The 24,864-nt window shown below is 40.8% G+C and overlaps 1 protein-coding gene across 2 annotated transcripts in view; it reads right to left on the bottom strand.

The window, feature by feature from the left end:
- ADCY2 (adenylate cyclase 2) overlaps positions 1-24,864 on the bottom strand; it is a 1,451,375-nt gene that overhangs the window by 477,519 nt on the left and 948,992 nt on the right. For both annotated transcript variants that reach the window (XM_075586169.1, XM_075586170.1), the window contains exon 5: positions 8,549-8,697. In XM_075586169.1, the coding sequence (XP_075442284.1) occupies positions 8,549-8,697 (149 nt within the window). The remainder of the gene's footprint in view (positions 1-8,548; positions 8,698-24,864) is intronic.

Here is a 24,864-nt window from a genome sequence, read left to right as displayed (position 1 = left end):
ATTTTACACCATGTGAGTGCATATATGCTTTTACTTATCACCCTGATAAATTTTATAACAGTCTACACTATTGGAGCTTGTCTTGTTTTTACATTCTTAAAGATCACCACATATCAAGAAGTACTGGCTGTATTACCACTATTGGAATTTGAAAATGCCTGGAAAAAACTGATTGATTGTGAGTACGCAATCTATAGGTTACAAAGATAAAGTATTATACTTTTATTAGACATATTGCACTCTTCTGTCTTTTTATATCTTTATTCACATATCTGCGCTCCGCACCGATTGGACAACATATCTTCTGAGGATTGGAGAAGCAATTCTGTGGAGGGTCAAAGCTGCACTTTATATAGTATTGTATACAGTATTTATCTACACCTTTTTTTGCACCTTATGCACATTGTTGCACCTATAATTAAATACTATTTTAAAGGATTCACTATTAAAGTTTAATGCGCCGATTTAATAACACTGCTTTCACTTCACTTGCTGCTGGTAAAGCAGAACAAAACAACAGTCCAATATGGGATTCTAACTAACTTCTAACATCCAATGCCTATTGATAATGCTTCATTTATTAACTTGCTTTCTTTAAGCCCTCGGTTAGTACAGTGAATAAGAACTGTATTATGAAATTTATGAAAGGGTACATATTATGAATATGTACAAGGTAAACATAGATTTTATCTGGATCTAGAGGTGAACACTGGCAAATGCCATCAAACTGTTGTAAATCTGATAAATTGTAGTTTATGCAAAGCATTGCTTCTTTAAATTAAACGTAGCTCTCAGAATGATTAGTAACATGCTTGAAAACCACTATAGATCCTAGCTAATTATGAAATTATATTCTAACAGCATGAAGAAACTGGGTCAGGGCTTCTTCAAATTAGACTGTAAGGCATCAAAACCTCTCAGGATCAACACAGATATATTTATTATGAAAGGTATTACAGGCATTTTTTACTCCAGTCCATCTACAACCATGAATTGCCTAGACGAGGTTTACAAATCATTGACATAAAATAAAATGTTTCTACTGTATATAATTCTGTAACTAGTGTGTTTGCTGCAGGAAAAAGATAAATATAAATAAAAAAAAAATATTAAGTCTATTGACAACACAGAAAAGAAATGCACTTTATATGTAGCACACATACATGTATGATCTTGCAACATTCTGCCAGGAAGAATGTATTTCCATCAGTCTGCTAGACTATTTGGTACCGACATGCATTTCTTGTCAATTATATACATTTAGAATCAAATGTGTGTAATAATATTCAGTTTGTTAATACGTATGATTACCTTCTTGATGGCATAATACATAATGGAATAGTAAAGAGTAGCACTGCTGAACAGGTAAGTAATAGTGATTTGAACTTTTTATTTAGAGTACAGTAATTATGGCCATTGCCACTAGACTGTGCCAAAAAGGTGCTGCCTGTACATTGATAGTAATATGACAAAGAAATTAGAGGGTTGTTAGAAGAAGTAACAGAGTCCTCTATTGAAGAATGCAGGCTGTTTAAAACTTGGCATTTAATGACATACTGTTAATATCAATGGCTAATGTTTTGTCCCAAGATCACTGAGGCAAGTGAATAGAGGCATGCAGCTTAACTAAATCCGATATACCTAGCAATGGGAAGCTTCTTATTTGCTGAAGTGTTTATTGGACACAACATAAAAATAAAAAGTGAAAAAAGGTACTGAGGAAATACTGTGGGATGGGAACAAGGAATGTAAGGGGGGCTATAATGGTAAATGGGATAATGCAAGGTATAGTGTTAGGTAAATTACATTGACTTTACCAAGGGATAGGTGAGGTGTGGCTACTCACAATGGCTGCAGGGTTCAAAGAGGAAGTAGGCTTGCCTGCTCAAGTAGGAACAAGGCAGGGGCTGCACAAAATTGCAGGGGCACCCCAACTCACAGAGGTGCAAAGGGAGTTGCTAAGGCAACAGGCTCAGAAGCCAGGGGAAACAGTTACATTGTAGCAACATATATACTAAGGAGTGACCGTAGTCACATAACAGGGAGGAAACTATACAAGGGTCAGAACAGCTAACACTAGACTGATATTCAAAATGACAGACGTGATAAACAATAGTGCTCAGATTAAAATATTTGGAAGGATGTGAAAGACAGTTTAGTATACACATGTAAATGACCCACCAAATACAGAAGTTATAAATATCCCTATTGGTAGAGTGGGAGTGATTAATTCACCCTGGATAAATGCCAGGGGTGATCTCCCCTTGTCTACAATGGTCAAATAAATGTGAGGGCTAGTAGCTACATTATGTAAATAAGGTAATTTATGTATCGCCTGTATAGCAGGGATGGTTTGCCATTTTTTACACCAGTCCATCTAAAACCATCCATTGTCTAGAGGTTTACAAAGCATTGACCTAAAATAAAATTTATGTACTGTATACAATTCTGTAACTTGTGTTCCTGCTGTGGTAAAATATAAATAATTTAAGAAAATATTAATTCTATTGACAACCAAGAAAATAAATGTACCCATATGTAGCACGCATATACTGTATGTATGATTTCGTAACATTCGGTTAGAAAGAATGTTTTTTCATCAGTCTGCTAGACTATTTTGTACAGGCATGCATTACTTGTCAATTATATACACTGAATCAAATGTGTGTAACAATATTCAGTTTGTTAAGATAGATGTTCCCTTCTTGATGTCATAATATATAATACATTATGCTTTTAAACTATTTTAAATATTCACTGTGCTTATTGAACCTAGTACACAGAAAGGGAGCCATTGATCAAAGTCTCTTGGCTGTAAAACTGGGTCAAAAAAGCTACTACAGGTGGTTCTCGCAATCCGTCATTTCCCTTTATGACAGACGGATTATTCGACGTGGAACAAAACAATCCATAGAAAGGATGCTCGCTGCCGCCCATTAACGTGGGATTCACTTTACAACGCTTTCACTACCCGATGTTCGTTTCCAGAACGGATTCCGCCGGATAACTGAGGACCACATGTATATATAAGAAAGGGAAAAAAATCCTATTGTATCCAATAAGACCATACTCTATTCCATTTGGTGTTTTGGCTGTTTAGTTCTTTTATGTTTTTACAATCTTGTTTTAATGGTATCATGTATAGCTTATTTGAGAAGAATATATACTTATCAACATTTCAGGTAGGGAGGCATGTAAACAGTATGTTCCAATAATCCAGATGGGAGAGGATAAGGGCATGCATTAGAGATTTAGCAGTAACGTGATTGAGGAAAGGGTAGATTCAGGCAATATTATGGAGGAAGAACCGACAAGTTTTAGCCATGCCATGAATGGGGAAGGAAAGGGAGGCGCCAAATGTCACTCCTAGGCAACGTGCTTTAGTGTCAGGATAGATGGTAGTGTTGAACTATTTACGGTAATAGAAACATGGGATATTGGGCCAGGTTTAGGGGGAAGTACAGTATGAGGAGCTCAGTTTTAGCCATAATCCGTTTTAAGGTGGTGGATATCAACGAGGATATAGCTAGGAGGCAATCTCATGTTGGACTGGATTGCAGGTTTGAGGGTAGGGGAGGGAGGATATATCTGCGTATCATACTTATAAAGTATTGGATTCTCTGCACTATCATATCCCTTTTCTCTTTCCTTTTGAAAATTATTTGAGAGATCTCTGAAAGTTGAATGTTTGTAAATGTCTCTTTTTACAGGTTTTTTCATTGGATGTGTTTTTTGATTTTTTGGGGGAGGCACATTGACTGATAATATATTAATCTGTACCATTTTAAGGTACAGATTAATACATTATTATGACAATATTTGGGGGGCATTTCTGGCTTGGTATTGCTGTTGGTTTTTTTTAATTTCAGTTTCTTATGTAGATGTCATTGTTTGTTTTTTTCCTGCTTAATGGTAATACAATGTTTGCGATTGGTGTTCGTTTTTAGTTAATGTTGTATTATGTTAGCTAAAGCGTTTTATGGTTATTTCAGATATTGTTTGTATTTTAATGTTTAAATTAATTCATGAATGTTGTAGTAATTAATTGGTTTGATTGGTTAGTGTTACTATTAATTTTGAGTTTGTTTAGTAATTATTTGGTTGGATTGGTTACTTTATAAAATAATTCGGAGTTGTTTTAGGAATTAATTGTTTTGATTGGTTAATGGTTTAATTAATTCATTGTTGATGTTGTTATTGCTTGTATTGATTGGATTAGCTGGCTACTGTTTTTATTTAGTGAAGTGTGTTTTTTTGGAGTTTAGTTATGTTTTATTATTGTGTGTCTTGTGTATTAATGTATTGTAATTAGGGTGCCCATTGAGTGCTATAGAGGCTTATCATGCCCATATTATTATTATATGGGTATGATGTACCACTATATTTCTCAATGGGTATAGGGTGGGTATAGTCAGTCAGGGGTGGGTGCTTAGGCCTCACGGATGGGTAAAGGGGGTATTAACCCTAAGGATGGGTGTCTAGACCTTGCGGGTGGGTAGCAGTTGGGTTAACCCCTTTATTACCTTAGCGGTATTAACCGCTAAGGTAATAAAGGGGTTAAGTCCCCCCGCAACCCCTCCGCAAGGCCTAAACAGCCACTAAGGGCCAAATTCCCCCTTCACCCACCCTCGCTAGCCACAGTAAGCCTGGAATGGGTGTTTAACCCCTTCATTGCCTTAGCGGTTAGCCACTAAGGTAATGAAGTTGCTGTAAATGCATTTTTCCTGCATCGGATGCTGCCGGGGGGCTCCTGTGCTGGTATTAATGGCTATCAGCTCCAGAGACCCCTGGCATCAATCCGAGGCAGGAAAAGGGCCTGATTTTTTCTAAGTAACGACACATTGCAGCTCATCGAGGCATCTCCCCACCAATTTACCTAAATTTTGAGGTGAATTGGATATGGGGAGAAGATCGTCTTTTAGGGCTGCGATAAGCCGCAACAGCTGACTCGCAGGTACTAGAATCGCGCGAGTTTATGATCCTTCCAAAAATGGTCGATAAGCGGCTGATCGCCGCTCAATTGGCGAGTTTCGTTTGGTCATAAAATTTTGCTGCGATACAGGCCATTATCGAGCACTTATCGAGGCTTACTGAATATGAGTAGCCATTTTGGCCGATACGTGCTCGATAATGGCCTTATTGACGCTTTCTGAATGAGGCCCTCTGTACGTAAGTTTCCCACTGGGATTGTTTTGTGTCTTCAGAAATGGAAATGTTCCCAGTAGAGCAGCACATGGTTGCATACTGTAGTTCACCCTTTTATTACACCTGTGATACAGTATGTTGCCTCTTTGCTTGGTATTCTGTGTAATATTGTCCTTTTTGAAGCACTACTTCACATTCACATTTGCTGAAGCTGTCTGTTGTGTGGTTTTGTATTAGGTCTCCAATGGATACTCTCTTTCTGATTGCAAGTCCCTCTGATTAATTTTGGATTTTGACTTTTGTGTCAATGGGGGTTATGCACTAAGCAGTGATAAGTGCTTTTAAGTGAGATAAAAAGCCATTATAGCGTGAGATTGCCTGCTGTGAGATTCACAAAGCAGTGATAAGTATTTTAAGTGAGATAAATGCCTTTATAGCGTGATACTTTCTGCAATGAGATTCACAAAGCAGTGTTAAGTGCATTTAAGTGGGATAAAAAGTCATTATAGCACAATACTGCACTTTTATTACTGCTTTGTGAATCTCACAACAGGCAGTATCACCCTATTGGCGGCCGCCTTTAGTCTCCTGCGGCGTCCACCGCTGGATTTTTAAATGTGCAGGCAGACGCTGGCTTTTTTTCTTTAGTTTCAGCGCCGCGGGCGCTTACAATGTTCAGCGCCATTAGCGCTGAACGGGAGATGCGGCTGGCACGTGGCCAAGAGATGCGGCTGGCGCACGGCCAAGTTCGGCTGTAAAAGCAAACAGCCCAGAATAATTATGGTGATGTTAGAGATTTAAGGGGGCCGTGACAGTAGCACCCAGAAAACCCACTTATCACTGCTTAGTGCATAACCGCCAATGTGTCAATCCCACATTAAATAAGTTATGTTAGTTTAAAAAGTGACAGAAAACGTCCACCGTATAGCATACTGCAAATAAAAATATCAGTTATGCGCATATTCACATGTCTCAGACAGGTCTGCAACCCTGCCTTTCCCCATTGCCATATTACACTGCTTTTCAGCACAGCCTGGGCTAAAGACGTGCATAGCCAGTGTCCATAACATCAACTGTTGTTTCCTGACTGTTTCATTATGCCACATCTTCAGCCTCGTAGACCGTTTAGTGTCCCTTATACCAACTACAGTCCTGTCTCCTATTACAGTAACCATATTCTCACCTTCTTGTCTCATGTTAAATTTGGCAGGTTCATAAATCCCATTATATTTTTCCACAAATTGCTGATTTAAGCCATATTTAACTTTATCATACTGCTTTTTATCCCCCTCTCCTTTAGTCTGCAATAAGAAATTGACTTGATATTCCTGATTTTTAGCTTCTAAACCGATACAAGTTGGAAATGCTCAAAGTGCCTGATCCATTTGAGCTAATTTACATGTAGATAGAGATGTGAGAACCTGCCCAAATCCGTTTCACGGTGTTAAATCCGCAAATGGATTTGGGCGGTTTCAATCCACGCACGTTCCTCAAAAACCACCATTGGACACAACCCGTGAACGCGGATTCAGCAATCCATTGGTGGATTATCAAGAATCCGTCAGCGGATTTCTAAATCCGGAGATTGGATTCTACAAATCCGTCCACGTGTTGTGGTATCCGTGGAGTGTATTGGTAATAATAATGTTAATAGAAAATCCGCAAAACGCGAATCGCCCTTTTTTAAATTGATCCACGGAAATCCGCGGACCAAAGGAACCAGCCGATCCGCTGTGAATCCAAATTCACCAAAAACATTTGCTCATCTCTACCTGTAGAATTAAAGGGAAAACACTATGGGGCTGTGATCACAGGTGCTGCTGGCAGCATGCCAAGCTGCCTTTAATTCTTTCACCCAGGCTATGCTGTAAAGCTAACCTCCTAATACTACCGACAGTACCGTACCTATTTTTTCCCATATTTTAATTAGCATTGTGATGTTAGCTATTGTACTTTAGCCTGTATTGAAACAGGAAAATAATGTGTTATAACTAGTATAGACTTTGGTTATTTTCTGAATTTCCATATCAAACATCATCAGGAATTACCTTTATTTTTCTCAATACAAATTGTGCCTAATTTTTCTTTTTCAATATATACAGCACCGAAAGGAAAAATCTGTTAGCATTTTTTTAAGTTGTAGAAAAAATGATGTATAAATATTTTTTGTAGCCACCATTGTCATTTAAAAAAAAATCTTTTTTAGCTAGAGATCAATGCAATTTTGGAATTATCACTGCATTTTTCCTTAAAGCGCAAACTTTTTTTTTTTAAAGCTGTTATTTTTCTTTCAGTAATGTAAATAATGTCTGTTTAATTCCATAGACAAAGATAATGTAGCTGCCATTTAATTAAACATGTACTGATGTAGCGGCCGTTATTTGAACACTTCACGCGTCATGTACATCGGAAACCCGATTTGAAACCGCGGGATGAATTCCAGCCTTTCCACACTAAAATGCGATTACGGTGAGAGCAGAAAAATGAATTTTAGTGTTCTGGCTTTTAAAAACATGAAACTGACACAGTTGCACAGTAGCACAGTAATGTACACATTACAATTCACCCATTTTATTGCAAACAAAGAAACAGAATCCATGAAATTCAAACAAAACATCTGCGATAAGCGAGGGTGCCTGGGGCAATTAGCCACGTTTCACGCTGCGTAGGGAATAGCAGAGAACTCAAAATCGGCGCCGAGATGTATTCGAATAACGGCAGCTTCATCAGTATTGGGTTATTTGTACAAAAAAATCCATATTGGATCAGCGCACAAAAAATAAATAAGAGAAAATGCTAAACTCATGTTTTTCTTTTGGTTTCACCATGTGTCCACTTTAATGTAGCACAAAAAAAAAAAGCAGCAATATAAAATATATCAGAACACACAAGTAAAGGTAAGTCAGCAGAGACATACTGTCTGGCCTCACGAAGGGGCCAGGGGGCCTTGAAACATTGAAACATTGCTTTAGTTTGCACATTTAACAGTGTGTCTGCTGACTTACCTTTCCCTGTGTGTGCTGATATATTTTTTGCATAGTCACTGATTTTGATACATTAAAGAAAAAACATGGGGGGACCAAAAGGAAAATGTGAGTTTATCATTTTTTGAGTGCTGATCCAGTATGTTTTTTTTGTTGCAGTTGAATGCATCAAGTGATAAAGATCCAGGATCCTAGCACCTCCATTTGAATTATAGAAAACAGGGTGAGTGCAAATTTGTTGTATATATTTTTTAATTATTTGTAAGCATGATTTACAATGAATAAAGACTGCATAGTAATATTTTAAGAGTGTGGTCTGTCAAATACATGTTGAGGGGGATCCCGCCTTTAAATGGATTTATTTGACACCAGCCTTCATTTCTTTTGTACAAAGCAGATATTCTGGAAAAATACCATACCTTACATTGGTGTGTCTCTTAACATACAAGTTGTGAAAATTGTTTGTGTTTTCCAATTGGCCAGCTCTTGGTCCTTGTAATCTCTGAATAATTTCTGCCTTCATTTCCATGGCAATGTGAGCAGGAAGCAGAGAAAGAAGAAGGCGCTCCTGCAAAAGATAACAAAAAAATAATAATTTCAGTATCACTAAACAATAAAACCTGATGAAGGACGCTTAGAAAGCTTAGAACATATTAACAACTTGTTTGTCGACTATAAGGTACAGTATCATACCACCTACTCCCTCTCCATCCTTTGTTACTACATGGAAGAAAGAACATACACGGCTACCCACCCTTCTTTGCCTTAAAGAAGAACAATGATAAGAAGAACAGAATTCAACCAAAAAGTTAACATAACCGGAAGATAAAACATGTTATCACATGTCTCACATAATGATTACAGACACGTCAGGTCAAGCAGGTACTAAGAGACAAATATTAATTTGTCTCTTAAATTTAGGATTACAATGGTCATATTTAGTCTTGCCGCGTCCGCATTGAGCGTATGAATGTATTGATGTGTCTCACGTGTGTGCAAGTGTTACAGAAGTGAAGTTATGAGATCAGTTATATAATGAGGCACAGTTCAAATGCCCTAGAGTTTTTTTCCTCTGTTGTAAAACCGTCAATCTCACAGCTGATTTACGATGGAATGGGTTTATGTGGTTTACATGGGAAGAAATAATATTTAAGTCTTAGCAAAGATTATGAAAATCAGATGTCTACAAAGGTATATCTGGGACCAGATATGAGATCTCATCGTCTCTTACCAGTGACCACTCTTGGAGGAAACATGTCATAGGGTGATGTATAGCATTTTCTTTTGTGTTTTATCCTTTTATTTTAAGAAGCTGTTCTGCATTTAATTGTAACTGTATGTTTTTTGTAATCTCTTTTCTGTAACCTAAGCACTGTATTTTTATATAAATTAAAACATTTAATTAGTAATGCGTTGGGCTCTGAACTGTTATACGCTCTGGAGAGAGTATTTATGTTTTCGGACACATTTTGCTACAACTGATTTTTGTGTGTTAAAGTGCATAGTTTTTTCTATAATAAACAGGGACCTGGGGCCCTTGCAATTATTAATTTGACATCTCTTGTTTGCATTACTACCTCAGGTGGTGGCATTGTATAGATATGATTTGCAATTGATTAGGGGTTAATATTAACTCACTGGGGGTACCTTGCACAGGCAAAAGGTGAGTTGGCTAGAGTAGCCATGTTTATTAACCCTGGTTGTATATCAAAGTCATGTGCTCACTTGAGATATAACTCATTTGGGGGACCTTAGCGAAGGTGAAGAGTGGGACAGCTTGTGGGCTCTATATTAATCCTTGTTCTTTACATAAGATATTGTCCATTTGAGGGACCTCTGTTGAAGTGGAAAGTGGGAGCACTTGCGGGTGTGAGTATCAACCTCCTGTCCCCTATGCAGGTCGTGTGCTCACAAGGTGCCGTACGTGAGAAATGGCGTACGTGACATAACCAGCATATATTTACACACAAATTATCTACTTTTACAACAAGTACCCAGTAAAGAAATACTTCAATTTTTTTTTTAAGTTGTAGAAACACTGATGTAAAAACTTTTTTAGTGGTCACCATTACGCAAGAGTGACCACTACAAATTTTGAATTCCCAATACATTTTTCTTTCAGCCACTCACTTCCTTACATTATGTAATATCACCTACAGTTTGATCATTTACTAAAGTTAAACTTTAACAAAAGCAGTACTCTATGTATTGCATATTATTGGGTGTTGTTGTTCACTTTTCAAATTAGACTTTTGGGACCACTTTGGCAAAACTGAGCTTTTTCTCTTTATTGCAACTTTAGTATATTTATATGTTGAAATCCTCGAAGAGGTAGGAGCGGAGCACAGCGGAATGGATGCAGGGGCTGAACACCAGGGTAAGTAAAAATCCTTTATTCCACGATCGACATCATGGTGGTGGATAGACAAACTTCTCTTACGCGTTTCAGGCTTACGCCCTTTGACAAAGGGCGTAAGCCTGAAACGCGTAAGAGAAGTTTGTCTATCCACCACCATGATGTTGATCGTGGAATAAAGGATTTTTACTTACCCTGGTGTTCAGCCCCTGCATCCATTCCGCTGTGCTCCGCTCCTACCTCTTCGAGGATTTCAACATATGCTGATCATTAGCGTGACGCACGCTGAAGGAACATCCACCTCTACAACCGTGAGTACCCCAGTCTGTTCACAACGGCTGGGGGCTAATCCTCATGCACCCATATGCTTCCTAGGGGACTATACATTGTTCTCAGGTAGTCAGACATTTATTACTGACTTCACCTGGAGATACAGGTCCCGCAGATACAGGAAGGGGTTAATCTTATGGATTAAACGGTGTATACACTATAGAAGATTGTTCCCTCTTGGATATTAGAACATTATCTTGATACTATATCTACATATAATCTTTGCAAAGATTCCCACCTAGCTGAGCACGGTATTCGGGAGTTTATTCTCCTATCTATCACTTAGTATATTTATATATTAGACTTCATAATGAGATGATACAGAAATGGATTGCGAAGGAATGACGAGATAGTAAAACACCATGTTAAACTGAGTGTGCATGTAGAAGTGCTTATGATCTAAATATGTCCACATAAGTCTTACATTTATGAAGGCTAGAAGTAAGTTATCATAGTATGCTAGAATCAATAGCAGGAATGGAAGTGGAGAGTTGTTCTATTATTAGGGTGAGGGATGAGAAAAAAGAAATTTTCTAGGTAATGTAAGCAATATTGTAACTGGGAGAGAACAAATAAATATTATGGTAGATCAATCAAACTTGCAAGATTTGACAAGAACATGACTTGATATGGCCCTATTTAAGACCAACTCCAGCCCTTTCAGCTTCTCTATAAACATAAAACAATAAAAACTGGACATACAAAGAAAGTGTAAATCCCACGCATTTAGCTGCAAGTTGCGGCCCTGCGAATGCTAAATGAATTTTGTGGTTGCCTAGTACTCTGCAGTTATTATAGGCGGTGCTAATGTGCAAGTGTCTTTAGTATGGAGGTAACGTACAGTATTCACACTTACTCTGATAGGGAAAACTAACATCCAGACATTACCCATCGGGTCCCAGTACTCCAGTACTCTTGTGGGAACTCCCGGCACATGATACTCTTTGGGGTCCTGGTGGGCTCTGTTGGGCGGCCTAGTCACCTGGCTGCCATCTTAATAATAAAGGGTTTGTAGACATTTCTAGTGACATTGTTACATTGTATATTATATTGAAACACGTGTGAAGTTTTTGTGTGGTCCAATGAAGGCATGGGCAAAGTATTCAGTGCACCATCAGCCGGAAACCTTAAATTACTATTACATTAATAAACCCCACAAATAATTCTGCTTTCTGGCACACGGGCGAGCCGCAGTGAACAAAGTGTTCCTGCGGGTATAATCTCACTTCCTGTCACGGTACAGAAAACAGTAAGTCTAGCTACATCTGTATTAACAGTGACATAAACCATAATGTGGCCAGACCGCATGTAAAGCTCACAGAATAGCTGTCTGCAGCCCTGCCTGACTCAACCAGTGGCTCAGCCAGTTTGATTGGAACCCCCTGTGCTTAATCAGGGATATCATTAAAACCTGGCCTATTGGTGGTATTTGAGGACTGGAGCTGACCACCCATGGTTTATATAGTTCTAACCCAAGTTCAATGACTGCTGAAGAAAAATATATCTGTTTCTACAGACAAATCTTTGTCTGCTGTTTAAAAAAAATAAAATAAAAAATGTAATATGCCATTGTAACTTCTTAGCAATAAAGCTAGGGTGAGACATGGTTATTTGATTTTCCAAAGCATCATGAAATGTTTCATTAAATTATTCAGAGTTTCTTAATTTATCATATTTAACATGCTATTTAAGTTTGTAATTTGAAGTAATTTATTCAAACATAGTTGTAAATCAATTTTCTTCAATTTAATATACAAACTATATAGATGACATTTTTATGCTGTAATTGTAAGAACTGCACTTAATTGGAAGTATTCATTTAAGAATTACAGTACTTGTCTAATGAATACAAAAAGGAAATTGTATGATGTCAGCAATATAAATGAATGAAAGAAGACTCCTTTCACTTTTTATAGTAACAATGTGCATAAATAAAATGCAAAATGATGGAGCCTATAGAATGTAGTAGTAGTTTTGTGTGCAGAAATAGACTGCGCTAGGTGTGCAGATTCTAATAGTATCTACTAAAAATAATGTTTGTCTGCTCAGAAAAAAAAGTGTGAAAATCATCTGCGAAGTTGAACTCTAAAAAGACTATCATAGTGCAGAAATGAGCTGCTATGTATCAAACCAATTTTATTTTTTGATGCATCAGGGATGTTTCATTATCAAGGTTAACAAAATGTATTATATTCATAGTATGGCTATTATAAATAATTACACTAATAATTTATATTTACTAATACCAGTTATAAATATTTAAAAAAGGCCATAATTCTGTTTAAATTAAATTGTATCAATCAGATATTCAACTTGAGGGATGCGCCAGAAAGGAGAAATCCCTGCAATACTAGTGTTGCAGCCATACCATTAAATTAACTGTGTCATGGCTTGCTGGAAGAGCAGGACTGTGAGTTAACTGGGTTGCAGCGAATGTTGGATGGGTTCAATTTTTATCTAATTTTGTTATATTTGTGTTTTTTTTTAATTACTATTCTGAATTTTTTTTGAGATATTTTCCACGTTTCTAAACATTTTTTTTTGTCTTTTCTCTCAAACTACTCTTAGGATGCTGCTACCAAACTACTGTAGCTTAGCCAAAGGCAGAAAGTTAGACATTCTTCAGACTTCCATATCCATATTACTCTTCGGTCAGTCTCCAGTACTCATTTATTCATACAAGTTGGCTTGTGCACTCTCTCCCGTCCAGGCTCTGAAGGCCTGTTCCCCCCTCTAGCACAGATGCCCACTCATTTCACTCAACAGTGGGTGGCTGCATCCCTGATTTGTCCAATGGAGAAAGGGTGTGGAGGGTGTGCGGCCCAAAATTGATGAGTACAATAACCTACATATGTAATAATCCCAGAAAGACAGGGCATTAGAAAGTTATTGTTACTCCAGGGCATTAAGCACCAGGTGATACCCTGTCCATCTGGGATTATATTTAAATAACTATGTTAAATTAATTTATAACTTTTTAATATATTAACCCCCTAATAGCCCAATGTATGCAGCCTGTGGCTTTTTGATCACAAAGTGCTAGATGGAAGTTAATATAAGCGATGGACAAAGAGATGTGTCTGAAATTCAATTTGATCAGAACTGTATATTCCAAAACCAAATACATTAATATTTTTTTAACCAAAATCCAAACCCCAAAATTATTTAAAACCTAAACCAAGACACCAGGTCAAGTGGCATCTCTAGGTGTTTCTTGCTATTGCTTTTTTAAGTCGTTTACGTTTCTCAGTTAGATTATTTTAGTTTTCAAATAGTTTTTATGATTTTATTTGTCATGCTTTTTTGCATCAAAAAAATCTAGAGCACACGTCATTTTGAAAATATTTTTTTATTTCATATGAGGACCAACCAATTTTCCTGTTTATTTTTAAATTTGGCGTGCATTGCTTTCATATATTTTATCCTGTCATTTTTGCATTTTTGCATTTCCTGCTTGCAGTATTTTTATTTTTAAACTTATATTTTTTTGATTCATTTTCACAAATAAATGGGAAGGATACAAAAATAAAAGGGGGGAAGGCAAACAACCATTTTTGGTATTGGTTTTCTTACAAACAAACAACAACAGTCACATTTCTAATCATACAACTTTTTGGTGAACAAAATATTTTACATTTACTGTACTGTAGCACTCCCAAATCCTCTCTCCCTCTGGTATCACGCCCCTATCCAGCATCCCAGGGCCCGCAGACCCTATCATACATGGTGGTGTGGTTCAGAGCTGAGGTAAGTTTCTTCATCAATTGAACATCATTAACCTTCTAATAACCTCTCTTCTGAAGGGCGGGAATGTCTTTTTCCATGCCGCTGCTACAGCAGACCTAGCAGCCGTTAGGATATGCAGATTTAATTTTTGTGCATAATGATTTATATCTTCAATAGGTTTAGCCGGAATAATTACAGTTTGGTCTAGTGAGATTTTGATATCAGTCACATCTTTTATTATTTCAGAACTGTCTTCCAGTACCCTTGCATTACTTTACCAAATATGTGCCAAATCTCCTAATTGTCCACAACCACTCCAACATCTCACCGAGGTCCCTGGGAACATTTACTTTAGTCTTTTGGGGGTAGGAATACCAACGGAACAAAATGTTATATATTCTCTTTTGTTACTGTACATTGTTTACTCGCATTATCCCAGATATCTTCCATGTCCCATCTTGTTATCTCAGCCATTGGTCCATATATTTATGATTTCGGGTATCTTTTGTAATGGTTAGCCCCTGGTACAGAGAAGATATCAAACCTCTTTGGTATTTTTTTATTTTACATAGATCTTCAAATTGTGCATATCTTGGAAAATCCTCGTCATGGAGGCCCTGGCACACAAAATGTCGGACCTGCATATACCTAAATAGCTTAATTTGGGGCAGACCATACTTTCTCATCAGTTCCCCAAAAGATATTAGTTTATTCTTTTCTAGTAAATCTCCCACCTCCAAAATTCCTCTCTGTTTCCAGATCACGAAGCCTGGACCCTGAAAGCCCAGGGTGAACCCTGGGTTGCCAAACAGAGGCGTGAGCGTAGATGGGGTCAACACAACATTACAGTTGTGTGGAAAAGAAAGTACACCCTCTTTTAATTCTATGGTTTTATATATCAGGATATAATAACAATCACCTGTTCCTTAGCAGGTCTAAAAATTAGGTAAATACAACCTCAGATGAACAACAACACATGACATATTACACCGTGTCATGCTTTATTTAACAAAAATAAAGCCAAAATGGAGAAGTCATGTGTGAAAAACTAAGTATACCTTATGATTCAATAGCTTGTAGAACCAACTTTAGCAGCAATAACTTGAAATAATCATTTTCTGTATGAATTTATCAGTCTCTCACATCGTTGTGGAGGAATTTTGGCCCACTCTTTAAAACGTAGAATTCAAAGAGGGTGTACTTTCTTTTTTACACAACTGTATATTTCTTTTTTGCCATCTACCAGATTTTTAAAATAAATCCAATTACTGTTGGTTTTGACTTCCTCCCTGCTCTCCAGGTCCACCCAGGCATAAGTTCCTCCCTGGGAATGCCAGTTAACCATTTGTTTCATGTGGGAGGCTATGTCATATTTTAGAATATTTGGAACAGCCATACCACCTCTTTCTTTGGCGTCCAACATAATTGACCTAGCTAGCCTCGGTTGTTTATGTTTTCAAATAAACTGCATAATTCGATTCTGGATTTCTTTTATATTTGAATGCGGGACAACTACCGGTAATGTCTGGAAATAGTACAAAAGTCTAGGGAGAATATTCATCTTAACTGTGGTTATATGCCCTATTCAGGATATAAAATGAGAATTCCAGACTTGTAGATCTTTTTTAATTTTGGAGAATAGATCAGAGTAATTATATTTATATAATAAGTAATAGTCTCTGGTAAGATAAATTCCTAATATTTCAAATGGGTCTTTTACCATTTATAGTCAAAATGTCGTTTAAGCACCTCAAACTCCTTTTCTGGTAGCGTCAAATTTAGAGCTACTGATTTTCCCATATTTACTTTATACCCGGAGAGCTCACCAAACTCCTGAAGGGTAGACTGCAAATTTGGGAGAGATGTCAATGTGTTAGCTATAGTAAGAATAACATTGTGAGGATTGAACCTTGGTCCCACCCCGTGATGCGTCCCGTGATGCATTGGGTGATGCTCCTCACACGTGCACTGCACGCAAGTGCCACACTACTCCTGCCGGCACCGGACCAAGGCTCCGCCTCCGTTCCGCATCCCGTGACGCAACGGAGGACGCTTCTGTCTCCACTACACGTCAGCGTCACATGACCAGAAATACTCGAGGGGTTAATGCTAACAACATTAATTATTCCACAGCTGTGATACACTCCACCCCTGCCTATAACTACAGTCTATACAGTATGTGATGACTCATTGCCTGCAGCCTTCCCATTGGCTCTCTGTTCTTTTTATGCTCAGCCAGCCCTTAGGCAAATTGGCTGAGCATAAACCACTGTTTATGTTTCAAGTGCTGGCCTCAAGCATCCATGCCCTGCTGCTATTCTGTGTGTTCTGTCTTGCTCTCTTGTACATTTGACCTCAGCTTGTACCCGGACCTCTGCCTTCTCTGACTCCTGGACCTCTGCTACTCACAATGACCATTCTGACCTCTCTACTCCTGGACCCCAGCAACGCACAATGACCATCTGACTTCCCTAATCCTAGACCACGGCAAGTATCATGACTATTCTGACCTCTCCTAACCTGACACAGCTACACGACTACGACTCTGCAATACGAATGCGTTTGAGCGGTTGTTGGTCGGTGTATTCTATCATCCCCACCTCAGCCTTGAAATCCCATCCTGTTTGGGGTGAGCACTCGTTAGAAACATCATCTGCAAACAACGATATTTTATAACACATCTTTCATTTTGATCCCTTGTATTTTTGGGGAGGCTCTGATGGTGGCTGCTAAATGCTCGATTGTCAGAGCAAAGTAAAGTGGGGAGAGGAGGTACCCCTGCCTAGTCCCATTCTTATTAGATTCCCCTCTCCTCCTGGGATCTTCAGAGTAGCTGTTGGTGACTGATAAAGAGCTCAGACCACCTGTCAGAAGGCTCCAGAGAATCCAAATACCTCTAATGTCTTATCTAGAAAATCCCCCCAAACGCTTTCTCTGTGTCAAGACTCAGCAGCATAGCCTTCAATCCAGATTTGTGTATTTGATCAGTAACGTTAATATTTTTCCTTGTGTTATCTGACGCCTGTCACTCACTCACAAAGCCCACCTGATCATAGTGGATTCATCTTGGGAGTATTGGGTTCAATCTGTTGGCTAGAATTTTGCTATAAATTTTCAAGTCTGTGTTAAGTAGTGTGATTGGCCTGTAGCTACCACAACATAGAGGATCATTTCCCTCTTTAGGAATCGCCACTATGTTGGCATTTGTCATCTGTGGAGGAATTTGTTTTCCGTTTAGGAAATCATTAAATAAATCCAACAGATAAGGTCCTAAAATTCCTATACATTTTTTGTAGTAGATGTTTTAGAAACATCAAGACCTGGGGCTTTCGATGGCTTCAAAGAGCTTTTCCCAGTTCTATCGGAGTTATTTTTGCATTTAAAATCTTAATATCTTCCTCTGTCAATTTCAGGAGGCACAATCTCTCAGATAGTCCTCAATCTGGTTCAAGCCCGGGATTTTAGCATTCGAGGTTGAGTTGTGTAGATCGTAAAGATCTGTATAGAATTTAGCAAATTCCTCTGCTATCTTTGACGGGTTCTAGGTCACTCCCTCATTTTGTATTCTAATAGTTGGAACCAAGGCTCTTGCCTTGATCCCTCTAAGTTTGCTTGCTAATAAACAATCTGCCTTATCACCCTTGTCGTAGTACATCTGTCTAGTCCATTTAAGGGCCTTCTCTACATCCTCCAGTTGTGCTCTCTTAAGTTCCTCCCTTGCCTGGTTCAGAATTTTATATACTTTCCTCGACTGTTTTTTTTTATGAGAGCTTTCAAACTTTATCATTTTTTCCAGTAAATATTTTTGTCTTTCCATTTTTATTCTCTTTCTATACGATGCAATTGAAATAAGCTGTCCTCTAATGGTGGCTTTATGTGCCGCCCACAAAATCGCTGATGATCCTACAGTACAGACCCTTTATTTAACTGAAAATAATTTTTAAGTGAGTCTCCAATTTGTGCGCTAATCTCTGGATAATTTAGTAAGGAATCATTCATCCTCCTGTGAAATGACTGAATTTTGGCAAATGTAGGAACAAACAGAATAGCCACCGGGGCATGGTCCGACCAAGTAATAGGACCTATATCCGACTGGACCAATACCTCTAGTATATTTGCAGATACAAATTTTTTATTTATTCTAGAGTACGAGTCGTGCGGGTGCGAATAGAAGGAATAATCTCTCTGACCTTTGTGCAAACAGTGCCAGGCATCTAACAGACCAAATTCTTTGATTAGCAATCTAAATTTCTTTGCTACGTTGTAAGTCATTGCGGAGTGTGAATGCCCTATGGGGATGAACTTGTCTAGGTCAAGATCTGGGATCATATTAAAATCTCCTCCTATGATACAGTATACAGCTGCAGCGGCCGTTATTGTAAAACTTCACGGCGACGATTTTGTGTGCTATGCTGCACTCCACGCAGCATGAACGCGGCCAATCGCCCCAGGCACCCGCGCTTATCGCGATTGCTTTGTTGAATTTCATGGATTCTGTTTCTTTGTGTGCAATGAAATGAATGAATTGTAATGTGTACAGTACTGTGCTACGGTGTCAATTTAAGGTGTTTAAAAACCAGAACTCTAAAATGCAATTTTCTGCACTTGCCGCACTCACATAACTCGCGGTACGGTTAGAAAATATCACACGCCATGACAGGGGTATTCCGAGCGGTACACCGGGCCATGTTTTAGAATAACAGCTGCTGCAGCTGTATAGCTGTTCTTGATTATCCCCCACTGTTTCCAGTGTTTCCTTTAAAATGTCAATGTGTCCCTCGTTAGGTGCATATAAATTCACTAGTGTAATATGTTGGCCTGAGAGAAGTCTGTGTACTACCAGTGACCTCCCTTCCTGGTCTCTCTTAACCTCCATTGTCTGGAACGGGATACCTTGTTTTATCAAAATCGCAACCCCTCTTTTCTTACTAGTGAAAGACAAATTGAATGTGGTAGGATAAATCCTGATAAAAGTGTTTGGAGGTTCTTGGGAGTCTAAATGTGTCTCTTGTAGAAAAACAATATCCGCATTTAACTTTCTAAATTCTTTTAATGCCAGTCTACGCTTACTATTACTATTAAGGCCTTTAACATTCAGGGATACTAGTTTCAGTGGTGTTTGACTAGTCATTTCCTATATCGTGTCTCTTTCTCTCTCATGTGAAAGGTGTGAATAAAATGTTTTAATGGCTGCTGGGTAAAAGGGGGGAGGGACTGTAAAAGAAACAAGAGGGTGGGGGACTTTCCTATATCGGGAACATGGAGAACAAAAAAAAACAAATAAACGTAAAAGTTAATGTGAAACAAAAGATGAGTGTAACCAGCCACTCATCTCAGTTTTATGGCCAGTCCCTACATGCGCTGGCGTGGCGGGCATATGGCCCTATTGGGGTTGCCCTAACATCAGGCATGCTAGTCTCCATACTCACCCCCTCATATCGCCACTATTAAATCTCCACCTCTGAACTGCACCTTTATTTTACCTTACTTGAAACCACAGTCATTAGTTGTTTTTCCGGACTCATAAAGATTTCTTTCCTACGCTCCAGACAGGCCTCAAACTCTTCTATGATCAGATGGTCCTCTCTCCTCCGCAGAGTAAGTCTTATTGTCCATAGAATAGAGAAATAGTCACGATGGCCGTATCTGTAAGTCAAAACGAAGGGAACAGAGGGGGTCAAGGGAACAGAAAACAAAGCAAATGAAAACAAAGCTCCAACTTGGGATTTTTAGATGGCCACGGATTGTAGACTTGTTAGGAATGTGAGCACACAGCGCCACAGGCGGAGCTCACGGCTCTCTCCTTACACTGCTCAGACCCTTCCGCTACAACCACGCAGGCCCCCTGCAGTTGCATCATTTACCCCTCGGCATGGTGGGACGCTCCACGAGGTACTTCCTCCACGCTCAACGCCGCACCCGGCGGCGCGGAATCGCCGCTCCGTGCGCACCCCACGTTGCTTCCTCTCATGCGCACGTCGAACTTACAGTGCACACACAACAGCACCTGGACTTACCCCCGCCCAGGCTCCGCCCCCAAACACCGCAAGGTTACAATCTGGCTCTTGCTGAGTGTCACCTGGGCTCTAAGAACAGCAGCCAATGCGCTGAATCTTCCTGGGCTCCTCCAGGCACGCCCCCTATCCTGGTTGGCTGTTCCAGCTTTATATACACTGGCGACACACTTTATTCGAGCTCGGCTAGTCCCACGAATTCGGGTATACCCGGGTGTATTGAGGTTTGTGACTGTTTTCTGCCCGAGTGCATTGCGTTATTTTCCAGGCAGGGATTGAAGCATTTTATTCCCGCTGGCTGCAATACTGCACAGTATATATATATATATACTGCATTACAATTCATGAATTTATGCCATCTGGTAGACACGTGAAGCATTGCAGCCTATTAAATCCTAATCATTATCATTTAACAGATCAGCCGCCCGTCAGCCAGGCATGAACCCAGGCTGGGAAGGCAAACACAACGGGGCTTGTCAGAGGTGAGGAGCGGCGCATTCCAGGTATCTGCCAGGTACATACTGGGTATTTGCTCGAATAAAGTGTGTCGGTGCAGTACCCTCTCTGTCCTGTGCTCCTCGCTCATCATAGTTTTTGTATGGGTGTTTCACAGTGCTTGTTCTTTGATTCTCTCGGTTTTGACGCGGCTTGGCAGACTTCCCCCTTTGGTTCTCGACTTCGGATTGTTTCTGTTTACGTACCTTCTGGTTCCTTTCGACCACGGCTCTCACCTCGATCCTTCCATACTTCTCCTACCCCTGATCTCGGCAACGCAACGACCATTCTTCTGGAAAAACCGGTACCGGCAAGTGCTCACGCAATACTCCCCATCTGGCCTGGCACCATCTAATACCACAACCCGGACACGTCCCTCGCTCTGTCGGTGTGTGTATTCATACCTGCCACCTCAGTTCTAGGGACAGGTCTGGTCTGCGGGCTACTCCGGCGTAACATTATGACGAGCCCACAAGACGCAGACCAGGCCGAACTGAGGCAAGCAATCTCTACGCTGATACAGCAAAACCAGGCCATGGCCGATCAGATTGTGGCCCTAACACGCCAAATGGCCAAACTTTCGGCTCAGGTACCGGAAGCACCTGTTCCTCTTTCTCCTCCACAGGCTGCAGAACCAGTCAGACCCAGCAGTCAGGACGTGAAGATACCGCCACCCAAGCCATATGCCGGCAACCCGCAGGAGTGCAGAGGTTTCCTTAACCAGTGCGAGGTTCAATTTGAAATGGCACCCCTTCAGTACGACACCGGCCAGAAGAAGGTAGCCTACGTGTACAACCTACTGACGGGCAGCGCGCTGGCATGGGACTCGCCAGTCTGGGAGTTGGCCCGAACCTGACACAGGACTACCTAGCCTTCAATTGTGAGTTCCGACAAGTCTTTGATTTCCCTGCACGCCGGGATATGGCGTCTGTTTCCCTCCTCCAGATAACTCAGGGGCGAAGATCGGTGACACCGTATGCGGTGGAATTTCGCACGCTCGGCGTCGAGACGAACTGGGGACAAGAGCCGCTCGTCTCCGTCTTCTGGCAAGGTCTCTCGGAGTCCATCAAGGTCAGGCTTGCTCGGCAACCCAGGCCAGACCAATTGGAGGTGCTCATTGACTTGGCTGTACGCATTGATCAATGCATCCAGGTACGACGCTCGGAGCGTCAGCATGCCCGGCCACTAAACTTCCGAGCACCCTTCCCCAACTCTCCTCTGGTTCCTAGACCGTCTCCTTCGCAGCAGCTGGCACTGGAGCCTCCCGAGCCCATGCAATTAGGGGTGCAACGGATCCGGAATCCACTACGACAACACCGCTACGCCGCTGGACTCTGTTTCTACTGTGGATCCCCTGAACATCTTGTCCGTGCATGTCCTTTGCGTCCGGTAAATGTGAACACTCAGTGAGTAAGGAGGGGTTCTCACGGGGTGTTATCTCTTCTCGTCCCTTCCCCAAGGAGGCACTGCCTAAGAAACTTACGATTCCTATTTCTCTCGCAGGCGCTGAGTTTCGCACATCTACTGCTGACTTTATCGACTCCGGTGCTGGAGGAAACTTTGTAGATCTTGATTTCACTAAACAGAACCGGATACCTTTGGTGAAGAAGGCCCAACCTACTGCCTTGGTTGGGATTGACGGACGTTCGCTGTCTCCAGCCTTTATCTTGCTACATACTGTACCTCTCCTCCTATCTATCTACTCCCACAGCGAGACCCTGGTCATTGATGCTATCCAGGCCTCAGGTACACCGGTAACCCTCAGCCTACCTTAGTTGCAGAAGAACAACCCTCCAATTGACTGGGTCTCACCTACCCCATCACCTGGAAACCGAGGTCAGGGAATTCTCCTAAACTCTTGGCTAACACAATGACTCAGGATTCCATTCTTCCCCCCATGAACCACGCTTTCCGCGAGGTCTTTAACAAGGACAATTGTTCTCAGAACTATTGCCTCCTCATCGGTCCTATGATTGCCCCATCGATTTTGTCCCAGGATATACCTTGCCCAAGTCCAAGACTTACCCATTGTCGATACCTGAGTCTCAAGCCATGGACGACTACATAAAGGAGAATCTTGAGAAAGGATTCATACGGCCCTCCAATTCCCAGGCGGGAGCGGGGTTCTTCTTCGTGAAGTAAAAGGATGGTACTCTGAGGCTATGCGTTGATTACCGGGGCTTGAACGGTATCACCATCAAGAACCGCTATCCTCTCCCCTTGATCACGGAACTCTTCGATAAACTGCGAGGGCTAGGATCTTTTCCAAATTGGATCTCTGTGGGGCTTACAACTTGGTCCGGATCAGACAGGGCGACGAGTGGAAGATAGCCTTCAACACCCGCAGTGGGCATTATGAGTACCTCGTCATGCCTTTTGGTTTATGTAACGCCCCGGCTGTCTTTCAGGACTTTATTAATGACGTATTTCGTGAGGTTGTCAACATCTTTGTTATTGTCTATTTAGATGACATTTTGATCTTCTCCAAAAATCTCCAGGATCACATTCGTCACACCTCGTACGTCCTCTCACGTCTACTCAAACATCACCTGTATGCCAAACTAGAGAAGTGTACCTTCCATCAACGCTCTACCCAATTTCTGGGCTACATTATTTCGGACGAAGGCTTTTTGATGGATCCAGGTAAACTCCAGGCAGTTACGGAATGGCCCAGACCAGAAACTCTCAAGGCTATCCAGCGCTCTTTAGGATTTGCGAACTACTATCGGAAGTTCATTCGTAATTTCTCCACCCTAGTGGCCCCCATCACGGCGTTGACTAGAAAGGGGGCTGACCCTTCCGCCTGGGCCGCCAAAGCTATCTCCGCCTTCCAGGCCCTTAAAGAGGCATTCATCATGGCACCGATCCTGCGCCACCCCAATATGGATCTTCCCTTTGTAATAGAAGTTGACGCATCGGACTGCGGTGCAGGGGCTGTACTATCACAGAGGTCCTCGCCCCAGGATAAACTTCACCCTTGTGAATTCTCCTCCGCCGAGAGGAATTACAAAGTCGGCAACAGAGAGTTATTGGCCGTTAAGATATCACTACAAGAGTGGAGACATCTGTTGGAAGGGTCAAAGGAGCCATTTTCTATCTTAACGGACCACAAAAATTTACTGTATATTGAAGGAGCACGTCGCCTCGGTCCTCGACAAGCTCGCTGGGCACTCTTCTTCTCTCGCTTCAACTATCACCTATCCTACATCCCTGGAACGAAGAACGTGAAGGCAAATGCATTGTCCAGACAATATTCCTCGGAAGATAGGCCTGAGGCATCTTTGGAACCCATCCTACCTCCCAAAAGAATTTTGGCTATTTCCACCTTCAAATCGCTAGACAAGATCAAAAGGGACCAGCAATAAATCCCTTCAAACACGGCGACCCCCTCTAACAGGCTCTTCATCTCGCCCAGATTAATTCCAGAGGTCCTAGATTGGGGACACTCTTCCAAACCCGCAGGTCACCCGGGCTTCAGAAGGACGTTAGACTTAATTCGACGGAAATTTTGGTTGCCCAGTATGTCTAAAGACATTGCGGAATACACTCGCGCTTGTCCTATATGCGACCAGAACAAGACACTTCCACAGAGACCTCAGGGACTTCTCCTCCCATTGCCAGTGCCTGCTCGTCAATGGTCCCATATCTCCATGGATTTCATAGTCGATCTCCCTTGGTATAGGGGCTTCAACACCATTTTAGTTGTCGTAGACAGGTTTTCGAAGATGGCCCACTTCATCCCCCTCAAGGCACTGCCCTCCTCTCCCGCCCTAGCAGACATTTTCTATGAGCATATCTTTAGGATCCATGGCAT

The sequence above is a fragment of the Ascaphus truei genome, chromosome 2 (assembly GCF_040206685.1).
Source record: "Ascaphus truei isolate aAscTru1 chromosome 2, aAscTru1.hap1, whole genome shotgun sequence".
Taxonomy (NCBI): Eukaryota; Metazoa; Chordata; class Amphibia; order Anura; family Ascaphidae; genus Ascaphus; species Ascaphus truei.
This window is presented reverse-complemented; position numbering and strand designations above follow the sequence as displayed.